Source organism: Ranitomeya variabilis, chromosome 2 (assembly GCF_051348905.1).
Source record: "Ranitomeya variabilis isolate aRanVar5 chromosome 2, aRanVar5.hap1, whole genome shotgun sequence".
Lineage (NCBI taxonomy): Eukaryota > Metazoa > Chordata > Amphibia > Anura > Dendrobatidae > Ranitomeya > Ranitomeya variabilis.
In genome coordinates this window covers 425491468-425512244 of record NC_135233.1, presented here as the reverse complement: position 1 = coordinate 425512244, position 20777 = coordinate 425491468, and the positions used below count along the sequence as shown (strand labels likewise).

The 20777-nt window shown below is 47.8% G+C and overlaps 1 protein-coding gene across 6 annotated transcripts in view; it reads right to left on the bottom strand.

Moving 5' to 3' along the window:
- The window catches only part of SPI1 (Spi-1 proto-oncogene), a 64515-nt gene that overhangs the window by 22056 nt on the left and 21682 nt on the right, over positions 1–20777 (bottom strand). For 2 of the 6 annotated variants that reach the window (XM_077286758.1, XM_077286754.1), the window contains exons 1-2: positions 6898–7439; positions 3583–3660 (exon numbers count right to left, since the gene is read on the bottom strand). The exons of 2 other annotated variants lie outside the window; for them this stretch is intronic. In XM_077286758.1, coding sequence (XP_077142873.1) covers positions 3583–3618 — 36 coding nt within the window. In that variant the 5' untranslated portion in view covers positions 3619–3660; positions 6898–7439. Of the gene's footprint in view, positions 1–3582; positions 3661–6897; positions 7440–13953; positions 14165–20777 lie in introns of those variants that run through there. 2 more of the 6 variants (XM_077286756.1, XM_077286757.1) reach the window with 2 other exon arrangements.

Genomic DNA, 20777 nt, shown 5'->3' with positions numbered 1-20777 from the left:
TGGCCACTGGTGGAATTGAACTGGTGTGCATCATCCTCTCTGTTCACCTGTTTCCATCAGGAGGTGGGAGTCGCTATTTAGCCTTGCTCCTCTGTCACTTCCATGCCGGTCAACATTGTAATCAGAAGCCTTTCTGTGCATGTTCCTGCTGCTAGACAACTCCCAGCTAAGTTGGACTTAGTCCTTGTTTGTTTTTGCATTTTGTTCCAGTTCACAGCTGTAGTTTCGTTTCTGTGTCTGGAAAGCTCTTGTGATCTGAAATTGCCACTCTGATGTTATGAGTTAATACTAGAGTCTTAAAGTAATTTCAGGATGGTATTTTGATAGGGTTTTCAGCTGACCATGAAAGTGCCCTTTCTGTCTTCCTGCTATCTAGTAAGCGGACCTCAATTTTGCTAAACCTATTTTCATACTACGTTTGTCATTTCATCTAAAATCACCGCCAATATTTGTGGGGGCCTCTGTCTGCCTTTCGGGGAAATTTCTCTAGAGGTGAGCCAGGACTATATTTTCCTCTGCCAGGATTAGTTAGTCCTCCGGCCGGCGCTGGGCGTCTAGGGATAAAACGCAGGCTACGCTACCCGGCTACTGTTAGTTGTGCGGCAGGTTTAGTTCATGGTCAGTTTAGTTTCCATCCTTCCAAGAGCTAGTTCGTATGTTTGCTGGGCTATGTTCTCTTGCCATTGAGAACCATAACAGTTTGACCGGCCTAAAAGGGTTAAATTAATTGACAGAGAAAGGAGAGAAAAGAGAAGTCTGCTGAAGATTTTTTTTTTTTTTTTCTCAGTTCGGAGTGTGCTTGTAATTGAATCTCTTGCAAGTCTGCCTATATTGCAGCCTTTCTCTCTCTCTCTCCTTCTAATCCTGGAATGGCTCTGTGTTCACCTGTTTAAAATGGATATTCAGAGTTTAGCTGCAGGTTTGAATAATCTCACCACGAAAGTTCAAAACTTACAAGATTTTGTTGTTCATGTTCCTATATCTGAACCTAGAATTCCTTTGCCTGAATTTTTCTCGGGGAATAGATCTTGCTTTCAAAATTTCAAAAATAATTGCAAGTTGTTTTTGTCCCTGAAATCTCGCTCTGCTGGAGATCCTGCTCAGCAGGTCAGGATTGTGATTTCTTTGCTCCGGGGCGACCCTCAGGATTGGGCTTTTGCATTGGCTCCAGGGGATCCTGCGTTGCTCAATGTGGATGCGTTTTTTTCTGGCCTTGGGGTTGCTTTATGAGGAACCTCAGTTAGAACTTCAGGCGGAAAAGGCCTTGATGTCCCTATCTCAGGGGCAAGACGAAGCTGAAATATACTGCCAGAAATTCCGTAAATGGGCTGTGCTTACTCAGTGGAATGAGTGCGCCCTGGCGGCGAATTTCAGAGAGGGTCTCTCTGATGCCATTAAGGATGTTATGGTGGGGTTCCCTGTGCCTGCGGGTCTTAATGAGTCCATGACAATGGCTATCCAGATCGATAGGCGCCTGCGGGAGCGCAAACCTGTGCACCATTTGGCGGTGTCTACTGAGAAGATGCCAGAGAATATGCAATGTGATAGAATTCTGTCCAGAAGTGAACGGCAGAATTTTAGACGAAAAAATGGGTTGTGCTTCTATTGCGGTGATTCAACTCATGTTATATCAGCATGCTCTAAGCGTACTAAGAAGCTTGATAAGTCTGTTTCAATTGGCACTTTACAGTCTAAGTTTATTCTATCTGTGACCCTGATTTGTTCTTTATCATCTATTACCGCGGATGCCTATGTCGACTCTGGCGCCGCTTTGAGTCTTATGGATTGGTCCTTTGCCAAACGCTGTGGGTATGATTTGGAGCCTCTTGAAACTCCTATACCCCTGAAGGGGATTGACTCCACCCCATTGGCTAGCAATAAACCACAATACTGGACACAAGTAACTATGCGGATTAATCCGGATCACCAGGAGATTATTCGCTTTCTTGTGCTGTATAACCTACATGATGTGTTGGTGCTTGGATTGCCATGGCTGCAATCTCATAACCCAGTCCTTGACTGGAAAGCTATGTCTGTGTTAAGCTGGGGATGTAAGGGGACGCATGGGGACGTACCTGTGGTTTCCATTTTATCATCTATTCCCTCTGAGATTCCTGAATTCTTGACTGAATATCGTGACGTTTTTGAAGAACCTAAGCTTGGTTCATTACCTCCGCACCGGGAGTGCGATTGTGCCATAGATTTGATTCCGGGTAGTAAATACCCTAAGGGTCGTTTATTTAATCTGTCTGTGCCTGAACATGCTGCTATGCGAGAATATATAAAGGAGTCCTTGGAAAAGGGACATATTCGTCCTTCGTCATCTCCCTTAGGAGCCGGTTTTTTCTTTGTGGCTAAGAAAGATGGCTCTTTGAGGCCGTGCATTGATTATCGGCTTTTGAATAAAATCACGGTTAAATATCAATATCCGTTGCCACTGCTGACTGATTTGTTTGCTCGCATAAAGGGGGCCAAGTGGTTCTCTAAGATAGATCTTCGTGGGCAGGGCCGGCTCCAGGTTTTCATGGGCCCTTGGGCGACAGAACCTCAGTGGGCCCCCTTGTGGAGCAAATCATGTGGCGACAGTAAAACAGCAGGGACCACAGAGACCCAAATATTTTATTTAGAAAAAAACTATGTAAACTTTATAAAAACACTAGTGCAAAATAGAGAAAGTGCAATATATCAGGGAAACTTTTGATAAATTTGCTTCTCTGTAAGTTGTAAAAGACTTTTTTGACTTTTTTGTAAAAGACATTCAAAGACTGCCGCAAGGAACACGGACATGCTGCGATCTTAAAAGAAGCGCCACATGTCCGGAGTCGCAGGGCCGCCGGGTGCGTGTTACCACGCATAGCGGAGACGGGATTTCATAAAATCCCCTTCACTATGCTGGAACATCTGGACGCTGCGTGTTTGACGCTGTGGCCCCACGCAGCGTCAAACACGCAGCGTTTACTTAACGTGGACACATACCCTAACCGTTCCCATCACCAGATCACACATCTAGCCGGCAGCTTTTGTTTTGGCCAAAAGATTTTGTAAGCCGCCACCATAACACGGTAGACTCTTTTGGTGAGGCCCTACTCTGCTGTAACCTATTAAATATTTGTTAAAATATGCAATACAATTTAGGTATATTTTTATTTATTTTTCAATTTTTAAAATGACCAATAATATCACATAATAAGAACAAATACCGCTACACCATGACCAGATGACATATTACCACCACAGTGATCGAATAATATCACATACAAAGAACAAATACCGCTACACCATGACCAGATGACATATTACCACCACAGTGATCGAATAATATCACATACAAGGGACAAATACCGCAACACCATGTCCAGACCACATATTACCACCACATAGTGACTGAATACTACAATTCTGATCAGTAATAAAAAAAAAGCACCACACTATCACCATCAGTGCCATTATACACAGGAGATCTGTACTTAGTATGCAGTGTCTGTGTAGAGGTAATACAGTGATCACTAGTGAGATTATACACAGGAGCTCTGTATATAGTATACAGTGTATAGTGTCAGTGTATAGGTAACACTGACTTACCAGTGACGTCTCTAGGTTAAGTCCTTCATCTTTCATCCAGCACAGACCGCCATCATGTCTTCCAGCCAGGACTCGTCTCTGCAGGAAATAACACAGTTATCTCGCGCTCCGCTTGTAGAACACATTACTTAATTTTTCCGAACTTCTACATTACACCGCATAAAGAAAAAGAGGCGACATAGTGTCACTCTACACAGTAACAGGACCGCCCCCTCATTTAAAACAGTGTCCTCAAAAAATAAATACATCACTGCAGTAATAATATCCCTTAATTAGTCCCTATGGTAATAATATTCCCCATCCTGGCCCCCGTGTGTCTCATTCCTGGCGTCAGCCATATGTTCTCCCATCCTGCCCTCATGAGTATCCTTTCTGCACCATATGATCTCCCCATCCTGCCCCATCTGTCTCCATCGTATCCATCCTGCCCCATGATCCTGCCCCATCTGTCTCCAATCCTGCCTCCAGTGTCTCCAATCATGCCCGTATCACCATTCTGCCCCGTCTCCAATCAGGCCCCCATTTCTGCAATCATGCCCCCTGTGTCTCAATTCTGCCCCATCTGTTTCCATTCCTGCCCCAGTGTCTCCAGTCATGCCCCAGTGTCTCCAGTCATGCCGCCATGTCTGTCATCCTGCCCCTTGTCTCCAATCATGCCGTTTCTCCTTTCTGCCCCCGTGTCCAGCTTTCTGCCCCCGTGTCCAGCGCTCTGCCCCCTCCTGTGTCCAGCGCTCTGCCCCCTCCTGTGTCCAGCGCTCTGCCCCCTCCTGTGTCCAGCGCTCTGCCCCCTCCTGTGTCCAGCGCTCTGCCCCCTCCTGTGTCCAGCGTTCTGCCCCCTCCTGTGTCCAGCGTTCTGCCCCCTCCTGTGTCCAGCGTTCTGCCCCCTCCTGTGTCCAGCGTTCTGCCCCCTCCTGTGTCCAGCGTTCTGCCCCCTCCTGTGTCCAGCGTTCTGCCCCCTCCTGTGTCCAGCGTTCTGCCCCCTCCTGTGTCCAGCGTTCTGCCCCCTCCTGTGTCCAGCGTTCTGCCCCCTCCTGTGTCCAGCGTTCTGCCCCCTCCTGTGTCCAGCGCTCTGCCCCCTCCTGTGTCCAGCGTTCTGCCCCCTCCTGTGTCCAGCGTTCTGCCCCCTCCTGTGTCCAGCGCTCTGCCCCCTCCTGTGTCCAGCGTTCTGCCCCCTCCTGTGTCCAGCGTTCTGCCCCCTCCTGTGTCCAGCGTTCTGCCCCCTCCTGTGTCCAGCGTTCTGCCCCCTCCTGTGTCCAGCGCTCTGCCCCCTCCTGTGTCCAGCGTTCTGCCCCCTCCTGTGTCCAGCGTTCTGCCCCCTCCTGTGTCCAGCGCTCTGCCCCCTCCTGTGTCCAGCGTTCTGCCCCCTCCTGTGTCCAGCGTTCTGCCCCCTCCTGTGTCCAGCGTTCTGCCCCCTCCTGTGTCCAGCGCTCTGCCCCCCCGTGTCCAGCGTTCTGCCCCCCCTGTGTCCAGCGTTCTGCCCCCTCCTGTGTCCAGCGTTCTGCCCCCTCCTGTGTCCAGCGTTCTGCCCCCTCCTGTGTCCAGCGTTCTGCCCCCTCCTGTGTCCAGCGTTCTGCCCCCTCCTGTGTCCAGCGTTCTGCCCCCTCCTGTGTCCAGCGCTCTGCCCCCTCCTGTGTCCAGCGCTCTGCCCCCTCCTGTGTCCAGCGTTCTGCCCCCTCCTGTGTCCAGCGCTCTGCCCCCTCCTGTGTCCAGCGTTCTGCCCCCTCCTGTGTCCAGCGTTCTGCCCCCTCCTGTGTCCAGCGTTCTGCCCCCTCCTGTGTCCAGCGCTCTGCCCCCTCCTGTGTCCAGCGTTCTGCCCCCTCCTGTGTCCAGCGTTCTGCCCCCTCCTGTGTCCAGCGTTCTGCCCCCTCCTGTGTCCAGCGCTCTGCCCCCTCCTGTGTCCAGCGTTCTGCCCCCTCCTGTGTCCAGCGTTCTGCCCCCTCCTGTGTCCAGCGCTCTGCCCCCTCCTGTGTCCAGCGTTCTGCCCCCTCCTGTGTCCAGCGCTCTGCCCCCTCCTGTGTCCAGCGTTCTGCCCCCTCCTGTGTCCAGCGTTCTGCCCCCTCCTGTGTCCAGCGTTCTGCCCCCTCCTGTGTCCAGCGCTCTGCCCCCTCCTGTGTCCAGCGTTCTGCCCCCTCCTGTGTCCAGCGTTCTGCCCCCTCCTGTGTCCAGCGTTCTGCCCCCTCCTGTGTCCAGCGCTCTGCCCCCCCGTGTCCAGCGTTCTGCCCCCCCTGTGTCCAGCGTTCTGCCCCCTCCTGTGTCCAGCGTTCTGCCCCCTCCTGTGTCCAGCGTTCTGCCCCCTCCTGTGTCCAGCGTTCTGCCCCCTCCTGTGTCCAGCGTTCTGCCCCCTCCTGTGTCCAGCGTTCTGCCCCCTCCTGTGTCCAGCGCTCTGCCCCCTCCTGTGTCCAGCGCTCTGCCCCCTCCTGTGTCCAGCGTTCTGCCCCCTCCTGTGTCCAGCGCTCTGCCCCCTCCTGTGTCCAGCGTTCTGCCCCCTCCTGTGTCCAGCGTTCTGCCCCCTCCTGTGTCCAGCGTTCTGCCCCCTCCTGTGTCCAGCGCTCTGCCCCCTCCTGTGTCCAGCGTTCTGCCCCCTCCTGTGTCCAGCGTTCTGCCCCCTCCTGTGTCCAGCGTTCTGCCCCCTCCTGTGTCCAGCGCTCTGCCCCCTCCTGTGTCCAGCGTTCTGCCCCCTCCTGTGTCCAGCGTTCTGCCCCCTCCTGTGTCCAGCGCTCTGCCCCCTCCTGTGTCCAGCGTTCTGCCCCCTCCTGTGTCCAGCGCTCTGCCCCCTCCTGTGTCCAGCGTTCTGCCCCCTCCTGTGTCCAGCGTTCTGCCCCCTCCTGTGTCCAGCGTTCTGCCCCCTCCTGTGTCCAGCGTTCTGCCCCCTCCTGTGTCCAGCGTTCTGCCCCCTCCTGTGTCCAGCGTTCTGCCCCCTCCTGTGTCCAGCGTTCTGCCCCCTCCTGTGTCCAGCGTTCTGCCCCCCCTGTGTCCAGCGCTCTGCCCCCTCCTGTGTCCAGCGCTCTGCCCCCTCCTGTGTCCAGCGTTCTGCCCCCTCCTGTGTCCAGCGTTCTGCCCCCTCCTGTGTCCAGCGTTCTGCCCCCTCCTGTGTCCAGCGTTCTGCCCCCTCCTGTGTCCAGCGTTCTGCCCCCTCCTGTGTCCAGCGTTCTGCCCCCTCCTGTGTCCAGCGTTCTGCCCCCTCCTGTGTCCAGCGTTCTGCCCCCTCCTGTGTCCAGCGTTCTGCCCCCTCCTGTGTCCAGCGTTCTGCCCCCTCCTGTGTCCAGCGTTCTGCCCCCTCCTAAAAGTAAAAAAAAAAAAACACTACATACTCACCGTCTGTTGCCCGTCACGTCCCCTGGAGCTTGCCGTACTGACTGTCTCAGCGCCGTCCGGCCGTAAAGCAGAGCCCAGCGGTGAACCTGCAGTAACAGCGGTTCACCGCTGGGCACCGCTGTTACGGCCGGCCGGTGCTGAGACACAGTCAGTGCGGCAAGCGCCGAGGGACATGAAGGACGACAGAAGGTGCGTATGTAGTGTTTTTTTTTTTTTTACATGGGGACTTCGGCATCGCTGAAGACAGTTTCAGCGATGCCGAAGTCGCTTGGTCGCTGGAGAGAGCTGTCTGTGTGACAGCTCCCCAGCGACCACACAGCAACTAAGATTCAGCCTGAATCCCACCCCTGTGGGCGGGGCTTTCAGCGGGGACTCCGTCTCCTCCGTCCCCTCTGTCTCTGGATCGGCGAGTCGGCGGCCAGTCCCAAGTAAGAAAAAAAAAATAAAAAAAAATTGCCGTCGGATCCTAGGGGGGCCCCCAGAAGTCAGGGGGCCCCGGCATCTGCCCGACCCTGCCGTCCGCTGACGCCGGCCCTGCACTACATACTCACCGTCTGTTGCCCGTCACGTCCCCTGGAGCTTGCCGTACTGACTGTCTCAGCGCCGTCCGGCCGTAAAGCAGAGCCCAGCGGTGAACCTGCAGTAACAGCGGTTCACCGCTGGGCACCGCTGTTACGGCCGGCCGGTGCTGAGACACAGTCAGTGCGGCAAGCGCCGAGGGACATGAAGGACGACAGAAGGTGCGTATGTAGTGTTTTTTTTTTTTTTACATGGGGACTTCGGCATCGCTGAAGACAGTTTCAGCGATGCCGAAGTCGCTTGGTCGCTGGAGAGAGCTGTCTGTGTGACAGCTCCCCAGCGACCACACAGCAACTAAGATTCAGCCTGAATCCCACCCCTGTGGGCGGGGCTTTCAGCGGGGACTCCGTCTCCTCCGTCCCCTCTGTCTCTGGATCGGCGAGTCGGCGGCCAGTCCCAAGTAAGAAAAAAAAAATAAAAAAAAATTGCCGTCGGATCCTAGGGGGGCCCCCAGAAGTCAGGGGGCCCCGGCATCTGCCCGACCCTGCCGTCCGCTGACGCCGGCCCTGTTCGTGGGGCGTATAATTTGGTGCGAATTAAGCAGGGGGATGAGTGGAAAACCGCATTTAATACACCCGAGGGCCACTTTGAGTATTTGGTGATGCCTTTTGGTCTTTCAAATGCCCCTTCAGTCTTTCAGTCCTTTATGCATGACATTTTCCGTGATTATTTGGATAAATTTATGATTGTGTATCTGGATGATATTTTGATTTTTTCGGATGACTGGGACTCTCATGTCCAGCAGGTCAGGAGGGTTTTTCAGGTTTTGCGGTCTAATTCCTTGTGTGTGAAGGGTTCTAAGTGCGTTTTTGGGGTTCAAAAGATTTCCTTTTTGGGATATATTTTTTCCCCCTCTTCCATCGAGATGGATCCTGTCAAGGTTCAGGCTATTTGTGATTGGACGCAACCCTCTTCTCTTAAGAGTCTTCAGAAATTTTTGGGCTTTGCTAACTTTTATCGTCGATTTATTGCTGGTTTTTCTGATGTTGTTAAACCATTGACTGATTTGACTAAGAAGGGTGCTGATGTTGCTGATTGGTCCCCTGCTGCTGTGGAGGCCTTTCGGGAGCTTAAGCGCCGCTTTTCTTCCGCCCCTGTGTTGCGTCAGCCTGATGTTGCTCTTCCTTTTCAGGTTGAGGTCGACGCTTCTGAAATCGGAGCTGGGGCGGTTTTGTCGCAGAGAAGTTCCGATTGCTCCGTGATGAGACCTTGTGCTTTTTTCTCGCGTAAATTTTCGCCCGCCGAGCGGAATTATGATGTTGGGAATCGGGAGCTTTTGGCCATGAAGTGGGCTTTTGAGGAGTGGCGTCATTGGCTTGAGGGGGCTAGACATCAGGTGGTGGTATTGACTGACCACAAAAATCTAATTTATCTTGAGTCCGCCAGACGCCTGAATCCTAGACAGGCGCGCTGGTCGTTGTTTTTCTCTCGGTTTAATTTTGTGGTGTCCTACCTGCCGGGTTCTAAGAATGTTAAGGCGGATGCCCTTTCTAGGAGTTTTGAGCCTGACTCCCCTGGTAATTCTGAACCTACAGGTATCCTTAAGGATGGAGTGATATTGTCTGCCGTTTCTCCAGACCTGCGGCGGGCCTTGCAGGAGTTTCAGGCGGATAGACCTGATCGTTGCCCACCTGGTAGACTGTTTGTTCCTGATGATTGGACCAGTAAAGTCATTTCTGAGGTTCATTCTTCTGCGTTGGCAGGTCATCCTGGAATCTTTGGTACAAGGGATTTGGTGGCAAGGTCCTTCTGGTGGCCTTCCCTGTCTCGAGATGTGCGAGGCTTCGTGCAGTCTTGTGACGTTTGTGCTCGGGCCAAGCCTTGTTGTTCTCGGGCTAGTGGATTGTTGTTGCCCTTGCCTATCCCGAAGAGGCCCTGGACGCACATCTCGATGGATTTTATTTCGGATCTTCCTGTTTCTCAGAAGATGTCTGTCATCTGGGTGGTGTGTGATCGTTTCTCTAAGATGGTCCATTTGGTTCCCCTGCCTAAGTTGCCTTCTTCTTCCGAGTTGGTTCCTCTGTTTTTTCAAAATGTGGTCCGTTTGCATGGTATTCCGGAGAATATCGTTTCTGACAGAGGTACCCAATTCGTGTCTAGATTTTGGCGAGCATTCTGTGCTAGGATGGGCATAGATTTGTCTTTCTCGTCTGCTTTCCATCCTCAGACTAATGGCCAGACCGAGCGGACGAATCAGACCTTGGAGACATATTTGAGGTGTTTTGTGTCTGCAGATCAGGATGATTGGGTTGCTTTTTTGCCTTTAGCGGAGTTTGCCCTCAATAATCGGGCCAGTTCTGCCACCTTGGTGTCTCCCTTTTTCTGTAATTCGGGGTTTCATCCTCGATTTTCTTCTGGTCAGGTGGAATCTTCGGATTGTCCTGGAGTGGATGCTGTGGTGGAGAGGTTGCATCAGATTTGGGGGCAGGTAGTGGACAATTTGAAGTTGTCCCAGGAGAAGACTCAGCTTTTTGCCAACCGCCGGCGTCGGGTTGGTCCTCGGCTTTGTGTTGGGGACTTGGTGTGGTTGTCTTCTCGTTTTGTCCCTATGAGGGTTTCTTCTCCCAAGTTTAAGCCTCGGTTCATCGGCCCGTACAAGATATTGGAGATTCTTAACCCTGTGTCCTTCCGTTTGGACCTCCCTGCATCTTTTTCTATTCATAATGTTTTTCATCGGTCATTATTGCGCAGGTATGAGGTACCGGTTGTGCCTTCCGTTGAGCCTCCTGCTCCGGTGTTGGTTGAGGGCGAGTTGGAGTACGTTGTGGAAAAAATCTTGGACTCCCGTGTTTCCAGACGGAAACTCCAGTATCTGGTCAAATGGAAGGGATACGGTCAGGAGGATAATTCTTGGGTGACTGCCTCTGATGTTCATGCCTCCGATTTGGTCCGTGCCTTTCATAGGGCTCATCCTGATCGCCCTGGTGGTTCTGGTGAGGGTTCGGTGCCCCCTCCTTGAGGGGGGGGTACTGTTGTGAAATTGGATTTTGGGCTCCCCCGGTGGCCACTGGTGGAATTGAACTGGTGTGCATCATCCTCTCTGTTCACCTGTTTCCATCAGGAGGTGGGAGTCGCTATTTAGCCTTGCTCCTCTGTCACTTCCATGCCGGTCAACATTGTAATCAGAAGCCTTTCTGTGCATGTTCCTGCTGCTAGACAACTCCCAGCTAAGTTGGACTTAGTCCTTGTTTGTTTTTGCATTTTGTTCCAGTTCACAGCTGTAGTTTCGTTTCTGTGTCTGGAAAGCTCTTGTGATCTGAAATTGCCACTCTGATGTTATGAGTTAATACTAGAGTCTTAAAGTAATTTCAGGATGGTATTTTGATAGGGTTTTCAGCTGACCATGAAAGTGCCCTTTCTGTCTTCCTGCTATCTAGTAAGCGGACCTCAATTTTGCTAAACCTATTTTCATACTACGTTTGTCATTTCATCTAAAATCACCGCCAATATTTGTGGGGGCCTCTGTCTGCCTTTCGGGGAAATTTCTCTAGAGGTGAGCCAGGACTATATTTTCCTCTGCCAGGATTAGTTAGTCCTCCGGCCGGCGCTGGGCGTCTAGGGATAAAACGCAGGCTACGCTACCCGGCTACTGTTAGTTGTGCGGCAGGTTTAGTTCATGGTCAGTTTAGTTTCCATCCTTCCAAGAGCTAGTTCGTATGTTTGCTGGGCTATGTTCTCTTGCCATTGAGAACCATAACAGGTCACAGAGTTGTTCTGAAGCCACTCCTCTGTTATTTTAGCTGTGTGCTTAGAGTCATTGTCTTATTAGAAGGTAAACCTTCGGCCAAGTCTGAAGTCCAGAGCGCTCTGGAAGAGGTTTTCATCCAGGATATCTCTGTGCTTGGCCGCATTCATGTTTCCTTCAATGACAACCAGTCGTCCTGTCCCTGCAGCTGAAAAACACCCCATAGCATGATGCTGCCACCACCATGCTTCACTGTTGGGATTGTATTGGGCAGGTGATGAGCAGTGCCTGATTTTCTCCACACATACCGCTTAGAATTATCACCAAAAAGGTCTATCTTCGTCTCATCAGACCAGATAATCTTATTTCTCATAGTCTGGGAGTCCTTCAAGTGTTTTTTACCAAACTCTATGCGGCTTCCATATGTCTTGCACTGAGGAAAGGCTTCCGTCGGCCACTCTGCCATAAAGGCCCGACTGGTGGAGGGCTGCAGTGATAGTTTACTTTGTGGAACTTTCTCCCATCTCCCTACTGCATGTCTGGAGCTCAGCCACAGTGATCTTAGGGTTCTTCTTTACCTCTCTCACCAAGGCTTTTCTCCCACGATTGCTCAGTTTGGCTGGACGGCCAGGTCTAGGAAGACTTCTGGTGGTCCCAAACTTCTTCCATTTAAGGATTATGGAGGCCACTGTGCTCTTAGGAACCTTGAGTACTGCAAAAATTCTGTAACCTTGGCTAGATCTGAGCCTTGCCACAATTCTGTCTCTGAGCTCCCTGGCCAGTTCATTTGACCTCATGATCCTCATTTGGTCTGACATGCGCTGTGAGGTCTTATATAGACAGGTGTGCGCCTTTCCAAATCAAGTCCTATCAGTTTAATTACACACAACTGGTCTCCAGTGAAGGAGTAGAACCATTTCAAGGAGGATCACAAGGAAATGGACGGCATGTGACTTAAATATGAGAGTCTGAGCAAAGGGTCTGAAGACTTATGACCATGTGATATTTCAGTTTTTCTTTTTTAATAAATATGCAAAAATGTCTACATTTCTCTTTTTTTTTTTTTTAGTCAAGATGGGGTGCAGAGAAAATTAGAAAAAAAAGAACTTTTTTGAATTTACCAAATGGCTGCAATGAAACAAAGAGTGAAAAATTTAAAGGGGTCTGAATACTTTCCGAACCCACTGTAGATAATAGATAATAGATGGATGATAGATAGATAGATAGATAGATAGATAGATAGATAGATAGATAATAGATGGATAGATGATAGATAAATAGATAGATAGATAGATAGATAGATAGATAGATAGATAGATAGATAGATAGATAGATAGATAATAGACAGATAGATAATGGATAGATATACATATAATATATAGATAGATAGATAGATAGATAGATATAGATAGATAGGTTAGAGATATATAATAGATAGATAATAGATAGATACTGTATGTAGAAGATAGATAGATAGATAGATAGATAATAGATATAGATAATAGATAGATATTCAGATGATAGATAGATAATAGATAGCTAGACAAGAGAGATATAATAGATAGATAGATAGATAGATAGATAGATAGATAGATAGATAGATAGATAGATAATAGATATTCTTGCTAAAACACAATGACAGCAAAAATTCCTTAAACTCCAAAGTAGCCCTAGCACTTGTTCTTGAAGGCAGAAGCGTCACCCAGAGGCCTGATCCCCCATGTGCCTTTTATAACCCGGGTTTTCGGGCAGAGGGGTCTATGGATCCTGCATGTACAGTGAATATGACCACTGCCCCTAATCCCATACCACATCTCCTCTGCAGGGGAGGGCGATTAGCCAACATTTTGTGATATTTTAACTAAAATATCTATTACATTTTTAGAGAACAATTAGATGGATTTCTGATACATTTAATGACTATATTCTCTGTTCTACAGTCTCTATTTGTTTATTATAGTCGTTTTTACAATTGTTGCACTTTTTTGTTACTTTCCATTATTGGGATCTTCAGACTTTTATAGGTTTAGAACGGTAAAATTGATACATTTTTTTTTACACTTTCTAGGACACTTTGTTTCTCCAGATATTTGCTTATTTGCTTATGTGAGTAGAATTTATCTCCAGAATTAATAGACCTTCATTCCCTGATTGTCTTCTGTCTTTTTGTACATTGATATATTGTGCTCTTATATATTCCCCATGTGTCCTCACATTATAAATATACGAGTCCCCTATAAATCCCACCACCGATCTGATGATAATATTCTAATTCGTTACATCATTCCTCTATCCATTGAGCTTAAATAAAACATTTCGGTCATTATACCATAATTTATACATTTTAGACCAGTGGAACAAAGGGGATATTACTCCAGTCATTTACTATTGATAGTATTACATTACCTAGAACAGTTTTAGCAAAGTATTTTCTTACCAGCTTAATAGATCACATCTCTTTATTATTATTATAATTATTATTATTACATCTTCCTAAAGCTTTCTGATTTTATAATTAGTACTAGTAGAGTATCCGTAGTAATAGATTATGCCAAAAAAAAAATCAACTTCTATACTCATAAAATCCCCCCAAAATAATCATTTTAGATAATTAAGACCAGGACAATTAGTTTAGGAATGGTCTGGAAGCCCCTCAGGTCTATTGACTAAGACCATAGAAGCCAACCGTTATCTGTTTTGGGGGCTTCCAAACATTACATCCTTCACCTCGTTCTTGAGAACCGAGCCCGAGAGTGGAACACCAAGATATCTAGAAGGCATAGCCAACTCACCGTGATTAGGGTATACCCATCCATCCTGCTAGACGGCACCATCCACAGATCTGGGGGCCAGGACCTTCCTCTATACTCAGTTGCCCTTTAAATTGACTCCCGACAACCCTGAGAGCGACACAGTGGACAAAAGAGAAGTGCAATGGTGGTGACCCCCCGTGTAAGTGTGACAAGCGGAGATCGCACACCACCACTGACAATGAAGTTTTTCTTTCTTTCTCAATGCAAGTTCCTGATTTGAAATTTAGGGAGTCGGTCATATACGCGTAACACTTCACTGCATAAATCTTATGGGGACGTCACAGGAAATGTGTCCTGTCTGATTGTGGCCAACCAATCCTTCCCCCAGATCCTGGCTATAAAAAGAAGAAATCCTTCAAGGTAAACCTCACTTCTGTAGATCCTGCATAGTACCAGACAATTCTGATATTCAGGGGTAGTTCACATTTGAGATTGGGGGTCCAGTAATCCTTTATAGATGTGATGGGGCGGGGGATATCTCCTATGAGTATGCCATCACATATCATTGCCATACATGACCAATATAACCTCCAACATCAGAAAGGAAGAGCGTTTATAGATGTCCATATCTTGTGTTTGCCGCCACAGGCACAGGCTGTACCAGTGATCATTAAAAAAGTTAAGCCTCCATTTGCATTTATTTTTAATTTCTTTATGAACGCTCCTGAACAAGATCAAGACAACCCAATAATCCAGGAAATCTTGAAGTCAAGCAGGTGCAACGTCCCATTAATGCCGATGCAAAGGAGATTTGCAATTGCATCATACAGTCATTCCCTTAAACTAACAGCCAGGTGTTGGCTACTATGTTTTACAAGCCTCTGCGCCATGCATCTCTATGCACCAAGTATCTCTATGCACCATGTATTACTATGCATTACAGTTGAGCTCAAAAGTTTACATCCCCCGGCAGAATTTTTTCTTTCTTGGTCTTTTTTTTTTCATAGAATATGAATGATAAAACCAAAACTTTTTCTCCACTCATGGTTAGTGTTTGGGTGAAGCCATTTATTGTCAAACTACTGTGTTTTCTCTTATTAAATCATAATGACAACACAAAACATCTAAATGAGCCTGATCAAAAGTTCACATACCCCGGTGATTTTGGCTGATAACATTCACAGAAGTTGACACAGATGGGTGTGAATGGCTACTAAAGGTAACATCCACACCTATGACCTGTTTGCTTGTAATCAGTGTGTGCATAAAAGCTGAGTGAGTTTCTGGGATCCAGACAGACTCTTGCATCTTTCATCCAGCCACTGACGTTTTTGGATTGTGAGTCATAGGGAAAGCAAAAGAATTGTCAACGGATCTACGGGAAAAGGTAGTTGAACTGTATAAAACAGGAAAGGATACAAAAAGATATCTGTTATGATCCGGTGACCTTGGATCCGCATGAGAGACTTTCTCAGGAGTAGGTGGTACCTGTACTGACCGCAAACCCTAAACTAACACAGCAACTAGAAGTAGCCGTGGGATGTACCTAACACGTCCTAGACACCTCGACACAGCCGGAGGACTAAATACCCCTATAGATGGAAATGGGAATTCTATCTTGCCTCAGAGCAGAACCCCAAAGGATAGGCAGCCCCCCTCAAATATTGACTGTGAGTATAAGAGGAAAGACACACGCAGGCAGAAAAACAGGATTTAGCAAAAGAGGCACTTCTAGCTAAATAGAAAAGGATAGGACAGAATTCTAAGCGGTCAGTATTAAAATCCTAAAAAATATCCACAGCAGATAATACAAATATTCTACATCTAACTAAAGACATAGAAAGTATATCTGCATCTCCTGAGAATCCAGCATGACTGAAAAATCCAAACAAAGTCTGAGCTGGACAAAAACACAATGAATTGCACTGAATTGCAAAGCACACTGCATGTGTGCACAGAGACAAAAAACCAGACACTTATCTTAGCTGAATTGGCAGCAGGGCATGAGGAACCAGAGAGAGATGCAATCCCTCCAAGTACAATGGACAACTGGCATGGACTCATGGATCCTGCACACCTAAATACCTAATAGAGCTGCAATCAGCAGAAACGCCTGCCCGGATTACAACCCCAAGACAACTGCACTACCACCAACAACCACCGGAGGGAGCCCAAGAGCAAAATTCACAACAGTACCCTCCCCTTGAAGAGGGGTCACCGAACCCTCACCAGAGCCCCCAGGCCGATCAGGACGAGCCAGATGAAAGGCACGGACCAAATCAGCAGCATGGACATCAGAGGCAAAAACCCAAGAATTATCCTCCTGGCCATAACCCTTCCATTTGACAAGGTACTGAAGCCTCCGCCTCGAAAAGCGAGAATCCAAAATCTTCTCAACCACATACTCCAACTCCTCATCAACCAACACAGGAGCAGGAGGATCAACAGAGGGAACAACGGGCACCACATATTTCCGCAATAAAGATCTATCGAAAACATTATGGATGGCAAAAGACACCGGATTGATAATCTCAGAAATCCTATAAGGACCAATAAACCGAGGCTTAAACTTAGGGGAAGAAACCTTCATAGGAACATGACGGGAAGACAACCAGACCAAATCCCCAACCCGAAGCCGGGAACCAACACACCAACGACGGTTAGCAAAACGCTGAGCCTCTTCCTGAGACAACACCAAATTGTCCACCACATGAGCCCAAATCTGCTGCAACCTGTCAACCACAGAATCCACACCAGGACAATCAGAAGGTTCAACTTGCCCCGAAGAAAAACGAGGATGAAAACCAAAATTACAAAAGAAGGGCGAAACCAAGGTAGCCGAACTAGCCCAATTATTAAGGGCAAACTCGGCCAATGGCAAGAAAGCCACCCAATCATCCTGATCAGCAGACACAAAGCATCTAAAATAAGTTTCCAAAGTCTGATTAATTCGCTCGGTCTGGCCATTTGTCTGAGGATGAAATGCGGAAGAAAAAGACAAATCAATGCCCAGCCTAGCACAAAAGGCCCGCCAAAGCCTAGAAACAAACTGGGAACCTCTGTCGGACACAATATTCTCCGGAATACCATGCAAGCGAACCACATGCTGAAAAAACAACGGAACCAACTCAGAAGAGGAAGGCAATTTAGGCAAAGGCACCAAATGAACCATCTTAGAAAACCGGTCACAAACCACCCAGATAACCGACATCCTCTGGGAAACCGGAAGATCTGAAATAAAATCCATAGAAATATGCGTCCAGGGCCTCTCAGGGACCGGCAAAGGCAAAAGCAACCCACTAGCACGGGAACAACAAGGCTTGGCCCGCGCACAAGTCCCACAGGACTGCACAAAAGAACGCACATCACGCGACAAAGAAGGCCACCAAAAGGACCTACCAACCAAATCTCTGGTACCAAAAATACCAGGATGGCCAGCCAACACAGAACAATGAACCTCAGAAATCACTCTACTAGTCCATTTTTCAGGAACAAACAGTTTCCCCACTGGACAGCGGTCAGGTTTGTCAGCCTGAAATTCCTGCAGAACCCATCCAAATCAGGGGAAATGGCAGAAAGGACCACCCCTTCCTTCAGGATGCCGACCGGCTTAAATACCTCAGGAGAATCAGGCAAAAAACTCCTAGAGAGGGCATCAGCCTTAACATTCTTAGAACCCGGAAGATACGAGACCACGAAATCAAAACGGGAGAAAAACAGGGACCATCGAGCCTGTCTAGGATTCAGACGCTTGGCAGATTCGAGGTAAATCAGATTTTTATGATCGGTCAAGACCACAATACGGTGCTTGGCTCCCTCAAGCCAATGTCACCACTCCTCAAACGCCCACTTCATAGCCAACAACTCCCGATTGCCGACATCATAATTGCGTTCAGCAGGCGAAAACTTACAGGAAAAGAAGGCACACGGTATCATCAAGGAACCATCAGAATTCCTCTGAGACAAAACGGCCCCCGCCCCAATCTCAGAAGCGTCAACCTCAACCTGAAACGGAAGAGAAACATCTGGCTGACGCAACACCGGGGCAGAAGTAAATCAGCGTTTAAGCTCCTGAAAGGCAGAGACAGCCACAGGGGACCAATTCGTTACATCAGCGCCTTTCTTCGTCAAATCGGTCAGGGGTTTAACCACACTGGAGAAGTTAGCAATGAAACGGCGATAAAAATTAGCAAAGCCCAAAAATTTCTGAAGGCTCTTCAAAGATGTGGGTTGAATCCAATCATGAATGGCCTGAACCTTAACCGGATCCATCTCTATAGATGAGGGAGAAAAAATAAAGCCCAAAAAAAGAAACCTTTTGCACTCCAAAGAGACACTTAGACCACTTCACAAACAAAGCATTATCACGAAGGATCTGAAATACCATCCTGACCTGTTTCACATGAGACTCCCAATCATCGTAAAAAATTAAGATGTCATCCAAATATACAATCATGAATTTATCAAGATAATTCCGGAAGATATCATGCATGAAGGACTGAAAAACAGATGGAGCAATAGAGAGCCCGAATGGCATCACAAGGTATTCAAAATGGCCTTCGGGCGTATTAAACGCAGTTTTCCATTCATCACCCTGTTTAATACGAACAAGATTATATGCCCCCCGAAGATCAATCTTAGTAAACCAACTAGCCCCCTTAATCCTGGCAAACAAATCGGAAAGCAAAGGTAAAGGGTATTGAAACTTGACCGTGATCCTATTCAAGAGGCGATAATCAATACAGGGTCTCAAGGAGCCATCCTTCTTAGCAACAAAAAAAATCCCGCTCCCAACGGTGAAGAAGATGGCCAAATATGCCCTTTCTCCAAAGACTCCTTAACATAACTCCGCATGGCGGTATGTTCCGGCACAGACAGGTTGAAAAGTCGGCCCTTAGGAAACTTACAGCCTGGAATCAAGTCAATAGCACAATCACAGTCCCTATGCGGTGGAAGGGAGCTGGACTTGGGCTCATCGAATACATCCTGAAAATCAGACAAAAACTCTGGAACTTCAGAAGAGGAGGAAGAGGAGATAGACATCACAGAAACGTCATTATGAACCCCCTGACAACCCCAACTAGTCACAGACATAGACTTCCAATCCAACACAGGATTATGTATCTGCAACCATGGAAAACCCAGCACAATAGCATCATGCAAATTATGCAACACCAGAAAACGACAATCTTCCTGATGGGCTGGCGCCATGCACATGGTCACCTGTGTCCAAAACTGGGGTTTATTTTTAGCCAAAGGTGTAGCATCGATGCCCCTTAAAGGAATAGGGTTCTGCAAAGACTGCAAGGGGAAACCACAATGCCTGGCAAATTCAAAGTCCATTAAGTTCAAAGCGGCGCCTGAATCCACAAACGCCATGACAGAAAATGACGACAATGAGCAGATCAAGGTCACAGATAACAGAAATTTAGGTTGTACAGTTCCGATGGTAACTGAACTAGCGATTCTCTTTGTACGCTTTGGGCAGACTGAAATGACATGAGAAGCATCGCCACAATAAAAACACAACCTATTCTGACGTCTGAATCCTTGTTGTTCCGTTCTAGACAGAATCCTATCACACTGCATAGGCTCACGCATCTGCTCTGAGGACAACACAGTTCTGCGCTCCCGCAAGCGCCGATCAATCTGAATGGCCAGAGACATAGAATCACTCAGACCAACAGGCATGGGAAACCCCACCATAACATCTTTAACAGATTCAGAAAGACCCTTTCTGAAAATTGCCGCCAAAGCATCCTCATTCCATTTAGTCAGCACAGACCATTTTCTAAATTTCTGACAATACAATTCTGCCGCTTCTTGACCCTGAGACAGGGCCAACAAGGTCTTCTCCGCTTGATCCACAGAATTTGGTTCATCATATAATAATCCTAGAGCCTGAAAAAAGGCATCTACATTAAGCAAGGCCGGATTCCCAGATTCCAGGGAAAATGCCCAATCCTGAGGGTCGCCACGCAGCAGGGAGATGACAATTTTAACCTGCTGAATGGGATCACCAGAGGAACGAGGCTTCAGAGCAAAAAACAGTTTACAATTGTTTTTAAAACTCAAAAATTTGGACCTGTCCCCAAAAAACAAATCAGGAGTAGGAATCCTAGGCTCTAAGAGTGGAGTCTGAACAATATAATCAGAAATACCCTGTACCCTAGCAGCAAGCTGGTCTACACAAGAAACTTATCCCTGAACATCCATGCTAGCACAAGACTCCTCAGTCACCCAGAGGAAAAGAGGGAAGAAAAGACAAAGCAGGCTACAGAAAAAAAAGGCTCTTTCTTCCCTTCTTCTGAGATGCATTTAACTCATTGTTGCCAGTTGTACTGTTATGATCCGGTGACCTTGGAGCCGCATGAGAGACTTTCTCAGGAGTAGGTGGTACCTGTACTGACCGCAAACCCTAAACTAACACCGCAACTAGAAATAGCCGTGGGATGTACCTAACACGTCCTAGACACCTCGACACAGCCGGAGGACTAAATACCCCTATAGATGGAAATGGGAATTCTATCTTGCCTCAGAGCAGAGCCCCAAAGGATAGGCAGCCCCCCACAAATATTGACTGTGAGTATAAGAGGAAAGACACACGCAGGCAGAAAAACAGGATTTAGCAAAAGAGGCACTTCTAGCTAAATAGAAAAGGATAGGACAGAATTCTAAGCGGTCAGTATTAAAATCCTAAAAAATATCCACAGCAGATAATACAAATATTCTACATCTAACTAAAGACATAGAAAGTATATCTGCATCTCCTGAGAATCCAGCATGACTGAAAAATCCAAACAAAGTCTGAGCTGGACAAAAACACAATGAATTGCACTGAATTGCAAAGCACACTGCATGTG